Consider the following 8,955-nt stretch of genomic DNA (forward strand, 5'->3'; position numbering starts at 1 on the left):
AAAAAAAAAAAAAAAAAAAAAAAAGCAACTTCAAAGACAAATAAGTAAATAAATAAATACATCTTTTATCGTTAGCCTTTTTAACCGTCTCATACAAACCAACCATCTATAGTACAGCTAAATGCATGTACAAAAAAAGTTAGTGGAATGCTCAGAATAAGATTGTTTAATTGTTTTTGCTTCTTTCTACGAGTTTTCTTTTGTCCTTTGAGGTGATAACGAACTTGGTCACACCACAAGTAAAGTCAGAAGTCGCACAGAAGATGCTCAGGAGGCTGGTTTGATCACTTGAGATCATTAAAAATGGCGGACTCTTGACAATATATGCAAAATATAAAAGGAAACTCAAAATACTAACAAATCTCTCTTTTAAAATTACTTTTTTTAAAAAAAAAAAAAGGCAGGGCCTTGGAAGTTTTGATTCTTTTTTCCTCTCCTGCTGCAAACTCAAGTTGTGGTTTTGGGCGGGTGGTGGAGAGTGTGTCACCAGCAGGTGGCGCTATCTGCAGTGGCTGGGCCTCTCTCTCCAAGATGACCATGTCTAGTTTCTGAGACAGGAAGTGGAGGGTGAATAGGTCATGGCCACCTTTTTTTTCTTTGACTTTTCTGCTGTCTGGTTATCCTCATCTTCTGCTTCGCGATATCAACACCACCATCTTCTTTATCTTGCCACCAGGGGCCTTAGCTTCTTCATTCATCTCCACCCTCTTCCTCACCTCCACCTTCTTCCTCCTGCCCTTCCTCCCCACCTTCTTCCTCTTCTTTGTCCTCCTCATCGTCAGCCTCATCTCCCCATTTTCTTCACTGGGATTCCCACTAGCAGGGGCATCTCTTCCCCTTTCTCCACCTGCACAACTTGCTTCTTGTCCTTTAAGTGGTTGGTGGTCGTCTCAGAGTTAGTGTCCACAGATGGACGTCTGTGACACAGCAGGCTCCCCGATGATCCCATGTGTTGGATAACAAGAAAACAAGAGTTTGAGGACTCTGCCAATAAAATGGTCACAATGCAAAGATGGCTTTTCAGAGCAACCGGTGAACACCTGATGACTTTTGAAGTCGCCAACACTGGCAGTGATTTGATTTCGTGTTCACCTGGCCTTTGGGTTGTTGGGCACGGTGAAGGAGGGTGACAAATTACTGGCAGAAAGGAATCAGATGCATGACTTTGTGAAGATGTAGGATATTTTCAAGGAGTGTTCAGTTATGAGTACCAGTCATTGTTTTTAAAGGAAGGGATTTAACATTTTAAGTATTCTAGTTTCTTACCTGAAATTTAAAAGAAAGGAAGAAATAAGAGGTCTGGCAGACCCCACTGCAGAGAATAAAATGTGACAAGCGGGTGAGTTGAGAGGGAAACAGTTGGCTGGTTTATCTCTGTGGTGGCTTCTATTTTGGGAAAGTTGGTGATCACATTGCCTCGCTGTTCTGATGTTCTCAGTGGCCTCAGCTGAGCTGCAGTGGAGTGAGGGGTGAAGGAACCATGAACGGTGACAGCCATTCCAGCTGCCTTGCAATGTGGCAGATGGGAATAAATGCCCATGAACTGGGAGAAGATTTGATGGCTGCCCATTGCTGCATAAACCTGGCCAAGCCATTTTACGCTTCTAAGCCTCAGTAAAAGGGAAATCATTCTCATTGCCCTACCTATTTCTAAAAATTGTGTGAGTCTCCAAAATTGCGAGTGTTACGACATAAAATTGTTTTGTGAACACTAAAGACCTATACAAATGTAAGCCCCCATTGTTGATTTAGCTACAGGATATGTCATTCATACACATGAAGTATGTTATACTCAAAGACTGTATACACATTCCTGTATCAGCCTGAAATCTGTATTAAGTTTTCTAGATATCAAGAGTCCATTATTTTATGACTGGAATTTTCCTGCTCTATGCATTTGTTTATTATAAAGGTCATGGTGGGATTTCATTTTTAACCTATGTGTGCGCGAGTGTGTGTGTGTGTGTGCAATGTCAATAGTAGGAGGGAAAAAAGAAAGGTGACCCAGCCTGGGCAACATGGTGAAACCCCATCTTTACAAAAGATGCAAAAATTAGCTGGGCATGATGGCATGCACCTATTGTCCTTGCTACTGAGGAGACTTAGGTGAGAGGATCACTTGAGCCCAGGACCTCAAGGCTGCAGTGAGCCAAGATCGCACCACTGCACTCCAGCCTGAGCAACAGAGTGAGACCCTGTCTCAAAAAAAGAAAAAAAAAGGTGACAAGACCTTCCATAACATAGATAAGGCCTTACAGATGATCCAGTACAATCTCCTCAAGTTTTAAAGAAGCTGGTTTCCACGGTATTAACTGAATGATTTCAAGATTACACAGCTAGTCTGAGCAGAACCGGGACAGGTCTCCAAGTTAACAAACTCCTGCCCCAGCAGGTTTTTCTACCTCATTTTGCTTCTTTCACTTATTCTACAGTTTTCCCATACCTATGAGCATAGAGAGTTATGCTGCAAATACACACACACACACACACACGCACATATATACACACAAGTTTTTTTTTTTGTTTGAGACAGAGTCTCGCCCTGTTGCCCAGGCTGGAGTGCAGTGGTGCTATCTCTGCTCACTGCAAGCTCCGCCTCCCGGGTTAACGCCATTCTCCTGCCTCAGCCTCCCGAATAGCTGGGACTACAGGTGCCCACCACCATGCCCGGCTAATTTTTTGTATTTTTTAGTAGAGACGGGTTTCATGTGTTAGCCAGGATGGTCTTGATCTCCTGACCTCATGATCCGCCCGCCTCAGCCTCCCAAAGTGCTGGGGTTACAGGCGTGAACCACCACACCTGGCCACACACAAATATTATATAACATTCTTCTCTCAACAGTCTCCTTCCCCCAAGCAGGAAGTTTCCACTAAACCTTGAACAATTTCACTCAAAGCTTTATGGCTAAAAACGTGGAGGAAGCAGAGAACATGTAGTTTCAGAGCAACATCTAATCCAGAATTGCTTTTCTCCTTGCCCTTAACTTCTTTTTAAATTCAAATTTTCTCAGATATATCTAAAATAGTATTATATACAGTTGACCTGAGACTGTCTCACATTTAAAGAAGCGTTTCTGGAAACCTCGCCCAACAACTTCTCTCGCACCTCATGTGGCTGTCCTGCCCTTGGGGAAAGTAGGTTGGGTTTCAGGGTTTGCTTTTAGTAGAGGCTCTCTTTCTTTCTCTCTTCTTTTAGGAGACAGGATCTCATTCTGTTACCCAGGCTGCAGTGCAGTGGCACGATCATAGCTCACTGCAGGCTGGAACCTCTGGGCTCAAGTGATCCTCCTGCCTCGGCCTCCCTTAGTAGCTGAAACTACAGGTGTGTGCCATGGCGCCTGGCTAGTGGCTCTCTTATGAATGCTGAGTGGAGGCTGGATTGGTGGGAGCACTGGCCGTTCGCCACAGGGGTCTTTATTGAGCACCAAGCAAAGCAGCCTTCTCCCTTGCCTTTCGGGTCCTCGCATCCATGCTTGCTTCTCTTCCTAGGATGCGTTGTGTCTGAATTTATCTTCTTTATCTGTATACATATGTATTGTCTTACTCTCTCTTCATTAGAATGTAAGCTTCCTGAGAGCAGAGAGCTGGCTTTTGTTGTTCACCTGCGTACCTTGAGTGACCGGACAGTGGTTGGCACGCTTTTTTAAATTTTTAAATTTTATTATTAGTTTTGGAGACAGGGTCTCTCTCTGCCACCCAGCCTGGAGTAGTGGTGCAATCATGGCTCACTGCAGCCTTGACTTCCCTGGCTCAAGCAATTCTCTTGCCTCAGCCCTCCGAGTAGCTGGGACTACAGGTGTGCACCACAACGCTCGGCTAATCTTTTTTATGAGGGTCTCGCTGTGTTGCCCAGGCTGGTCTCAAACTCCTGGGCTCAAGCCATCCTCCCACCTCGGCCTCCCAAAGTGCTAGGATTACAGGCATGAGCCACCACACCAGCCACTTTTAATATTTATTAAAAGGACAAAAGGATTGTGGGGTTAATGGGTTGAACATCTCGATCCATATTCTCAAATCACCTTCCCAAAATGTCAGAATTCACTCTCCCATTAGGAATGTCTAGGAGGATCTTTTCCCTTGAATCCTCTCTGAAGCTGAGTATGATAGTTTTAAAATCCTTGTATGATAGGAAAATGTTTAAAAGCACTCATATTTTAATGTACATTTCTTTGTTGCAATGTGTTTTAGATTGTTATTCCGACAGATTTTTAAAAGGTGTGGTAACATTCCGCTATATCAGTACCTCCTTGGTAATCTTCCCTGGCATTGCTGGATGGATTAGAGTGGACTGTATCACCCTGTCTTAGTTATGGGCATCAAACACGTATGAAAGTATTTTGAGAAGTATAAACAAGTTAGGCAATCAGAATGGTTTCTTTTGCTCAAGACGAGAGTATAGAAGACAATGATGTCACTCAAATAGCATTTTTAAATTACTCTAATGCTTGCCACCTAAGTGACAAGACCATTCATATCTCAGCATCGTGCAATATACATATGTAACAAACCGGTACATGTACCCGCTGAATCTGGAATAAAAGTTGAAATTATTAAATAAATAGATAAATAAAAAAAGTAAAGTACTACTTTACAAATGTGGGAGTAGGAAGAATCATAGAGAAGGAAATGATTATACTATTGAACATGTTATTTCCTCCCTGAGTGTTTTAACTATTTTAAGTCAACAGAGTAATTTTCAGGTTTAGAAAGTTGCTCCAGTCATTCTGAACATTGATTAGTTTTGCTTAATTTCAGAAAGACTATTATGGCCGGGTGGAGGTGGCTCATACCTGTAATCCCAGCACTTTGGGAGGCTGAAGTGGGTGGATCACCTGAGGTCAGGAGTTGGAGACTAGCCTGGCCAACATGGTGAAACCCTGTCTCTCCTAAATACAAAAATTAGCCTGGTGTGGTGGCAGGCACCTGTCATTCCAGCTACTCAGGAGGCTGAGGCAGGAGAATCACTTGAACCTGGGAGGCAGAGGTTGCAGTGAGCTGAGATTGCACCACTGCACTCCAACCTGGGTGACAGAGTGAGACTCTGTCTCAAAGAAAAAAACCAAAAAAACAAAAACACCAAACCAAAAGTAAAAAGACTCTTAAAGAAAAACAACAATAAAAAAGAAATAACTTATATGTATAAAAACGAAGTACTGTAAAGCAGGGTGTGGTGGTTCACAGCTATAATCCTAGCCCTTTGGGAGGCTGAGACCAGAGGATGGCTTGAGCCCAGGAGTTGAAGGCTGCAGTGAGCTACGATCCCACCACTGAGCTCCAGCCTGGGCAACAGAACAAGACCTTGTCTCAAGAAAAACAAAAAGGACTCTAAAGATACCTAGTTATATTTGGGACACATTGGCAGCTTCAGAACTACTAGTATGGAACAGAAAGGAAGAAACTGATTGACTCATTTCCCAGCTACTTATTATCCACGGAACATTCCTAATGAACACACACAGGACTCATTGCTCATAAGGATCCGTTAGCCCACTTCAGCAGTGGAGCCCATCCTTGCAAATGCACACAGAAAGAGAACATTTGGCATCTGAAAGAATCTGGTTCAAGTCGCATGTCTATAGATCAAAGTAAAAATTTTAAAATAGATTTTACTAAAGTTCCATGAACCCTGTTTATAACTTGGGGATGAATTCATTTGCAATCTCCTTTCTCCTCACCATTTTTGCAGCCCTTGTGTGCAGGGCCGGGCGGGGAATTGTGGTGGAGGCCCCGGGGTGGCAGGGTTGGGAGCTGGGACTGGGACTTCCAAGGGCACCCATGGCTGCTGTCACTCTGCTCCTCTGCAGAGACTGCAGTGAACGGGCTCTATCTTCTCTCCACCCAGTTCTTCTGGGTGTTTTGGTCTGTTGATTTTCCAGTTTCCCAAAGCAACATATCTTTCTTGGCCTGTTTGGAAAGAGAACTGTTGCTAAGGTTATTGAGCTCGCGAGGGGAACTTCTTGTGTTTACAGCTGTCTAACGCAGGGCAGTGTTCTAAGCAGACGATGGCATTGTTAGAGACACATACGAGGTCAGTTTTTCCTAACCACTGTGATAAATCTAATGATAACCAGTTAACTCGACAAAGCCATTTCTCAAAGCAGCTTCAGTGTTTGATTAACTACTTTGCCTTTTCTGGAATTTCTATTCTAGCTATTACATTTGGAAGTAGAATGCACACCCATCACAAAATGCCTAACCTTTAAGCTCCCTCAGTGGAATTCAATATAATTAAAAGCAGCAAGTATTTAAATTTCTAGTAATGCCAGCTCTATGTGAGAAATTTGGGGAACATCCAAGAAATATAAGTCTTGTAAATGATGTCCTAATTACAAAAAGAAATAAAATCACCTTTTCCAATTTTCAGTTTCCAGTTCATTCATCTGAGGAATGTTTTCTCCAGATGGGACGGGATAATTGACTCCTTTAACACGGTACCCTATTCTGCAGGGAAACAGGAAAAGTCCTCCTGCAGCTCACTCTATGGCCGATGCCTTCCTTGAAAGAGTTCAAACGGTAACACCCTCATCACACCCTTAGTTTTTGAGCTCCAACAGGGCAAGGTGATTCAACTTTGGAAATAGAATGACAGAGAAAGACTGGGTGCAGTGGCTCATGCCTCTAATCCCAGCATTTTGGGAGACCAAGGTGGGAGGATTGCTTGAATCCAGGAGTTCAAGACCAGCTTGAGTGACACAGTGAGACCTCGTCTCTGCAAAAGACAAACAAAATTAGCAAGCGTGGTGGGGCATGCCTGTAGGCCCGCCTACGTGGGAGGCTGAGGTGGGAGGATCATTTGAACCTGGGAGGTCGAGGCTGCAGTGAGCGAAGATTGCACCATTGCATTCCAGCCTGGGTGACAGAGCAAGACCCTGTCACACACATACACACACGCAAAATGACAGAGAGGCAGAATTCTCCTGAGTGGAAATGAAATACCAGAATACCATGATTTAGTTTTCCTGTAGTTCTTTCCCAAGCATTTGATAATAGCTTTCCTTTTGGGGGGGTCAGTGACCTTTGACTTTACTTCATAGCCCTCTGAGGTTGGTATGTTGAGTCTTGTTTTCATACCACATTGACTCTCCTTTCTAGTGGCTTGAAAGTTTCTATTATTATTTTTAAAAGCTTTATTGATGTATAATTCACATACCATACAATTCACTCGTTTGAAGTGTACATTCCAATATTTTAAAGCCGATTCACAGCATATACGCCACCATTACCACAACCAATTTTAGGATAATTTTTTCTTTCTGTTTTTTACTGTGGGGGTTTTGCAGTGAAAACCAGATAACCTGCTAGACAAATTCCAGAAGAGCTTTAACACTCGATTTCAGAATATTTAATCACCTCAAAAAGAAACCTGAAGGATCTGTCTACTGCCGCCTCTATCTCTGTCCCCTCCAGCCCTCAGCAACAACTAATCTACGTTCTTCCTTTTCTTTTTTTTTTTTTTTAAGTCTTTGAAGCCTTCATAAATCAGCCCTTTGATGTAAATCTCCATCTCACTCTGCCACTATTTTTGATCATTTCTTCACCAGAGCTTCATCTTGACGTGTGCTCTGCCCTTCCGCCGATGCCACTGCACTAAGGAACAGAGTGGCCCTCCGCCCCACTCCCGACAGAAGCAGCCTCAGAGAGAGAAGTGGAGGGTTCGGGTCAGCGTCAGCACCCAGTGTGCTCGGGTGACCTGCAGGTCTTGACTTAGCCTCGAGGACCTCCTCAGCCTCGCACCCCGTCATTCAGTTCCACCTACAGGCGTGCACCTTTCGGCCTCCTCTGAAGTACAGAAACATTGTGTTGTCTAGCTGCTCGTTGTATTGTCGCTCTGTGGTTTTCTTTAATTTACACCCCTCTTCTACTCTGCTGGCCTTCAGGATATTTTTATGTTTGTTCACCACACTCATCGAGGGACAAATGCATAATCCTTCATCTGGCTTCTGCTGTCAGTTTCAGTCTTGGTTGCCTTCTCAGCCATAAACTTTATCACCCGTCCTCATGCCTTCGGCTTGGTCCTTGATTTTGGAAGCGCAGTGAATCAACGTTATTTATCTTTGCAGAAGGCAGTACCTTAACCACCACATAGTAGCATGCATCTGTCAAATCGTCCCAAAGATGTAAGGCACTATTTGTTATTGAAGTGGAGACGTCTTTATTGAAGGGCATTGTCCACTCTTAGTAAAGTATCTCAACTTATGATCCCAAATACTTCCAAGAAAGGTAAGCGTGAGAGAAGGCAGAGTTTGGGGTGTCTGTAGGGAGGTTACTCATGGACAGGTTAGCAAATAAAGCATTGTAAAGGAGATCAGTCAAGTAAGATTTTCATAAAATAACAAGTAGAATTTTGGTGATTTTTCTTTTGGTTTTCCAGTTCAATTTTTAACTGTTCCATATTCAAATATTGTTTTGAAGAGGCATTAACTTGGGCTTTTAAAAATGTTGCTGAATCAGTGTGCAGGAGGGAGAAAAATAATTTTAAAATGTCGCTGAAAAATTATATTCTTCTGGTATGAAATAATTATATTCTCCTGCTATGAAATAATTATATTCTTCTGATATTAGAAAGCCTCTTATTTCTTAAATAGGCTTAAACATATTTCAATTAATCTTTCTCTATGCAATCAGGACTCTAAAGACTGACATAAAACTACATAGAATCCAGTACGCCTTTTGTTTAGGGTCTTTTACTTATTCACAACTAACTTCATAAAAAAAGTCAAATCCTATGAAACACCTTATAAAACACCATTACTAAGTAAACATTGTACTTTATAAAAATTGTATTTATTATTTTTTAAATTTATTTTTTAATTTTTATGCTTTACGGAGGGCTTGCTATATTGCCCAAGCTGGTCTTGAACTCCCAGGCTCAAGCAATCTTCCTGCCTTGGCCTCCCAAAGTGCTGGGATTACAGGTGTATAAGCCACTGCACCCAGCCATATTTTTTGTGTGTG

At 42.6% G+C, this 8,955-nt stretch overlaps 1 protein-coding gene across 2 annotated transcripts in view; it reads left to right on the forward strand.

Annotated features, from left to right (window-relative positions):
• Positions 1-8,714, forward strand: part of ERI1 (exoribonuclease 1) — a 69,045-nt gene extending 60,331 nt beyond the window's left edge. The window contains exon 7 of one of the 2 annotated variants that reach the window (XM_017894684.1): positions 7,542-8,714. In XM_017894684.1, the coding sequence (XP_017750173.1) occupies positions 7,542-7,703 (162 nt within the window). In that variant the 3' untranslated portion in view covers positions 7,704-8,714. Of the gene's footprint in view, positions 1-6,364; positions 6,499-7,541 lie in introns of those variants that run through there. The other variant, XM_017894687.1, reaches the window with a different exon arrangement.
• Positions 8,715-8,955: the final 241 nt, after the last annotated feature.

The sequence above is a fragment of the Rhinopithecus bieti genome, unplaced genomic scaffold (genome assembly GCF_001698545.2).
Source record: "Rhinopithecus bieti isolate Rb0 unplaced genomic scaffold, ASM169854v2 scaffold_25360, whole genome shotgun sequence".
NCBI lineage: Eukaryota > Metazoa > Chordata > Mammalia > Primates > Cercopithecidae > Rhinopithecus > Rhinopithecus bieti.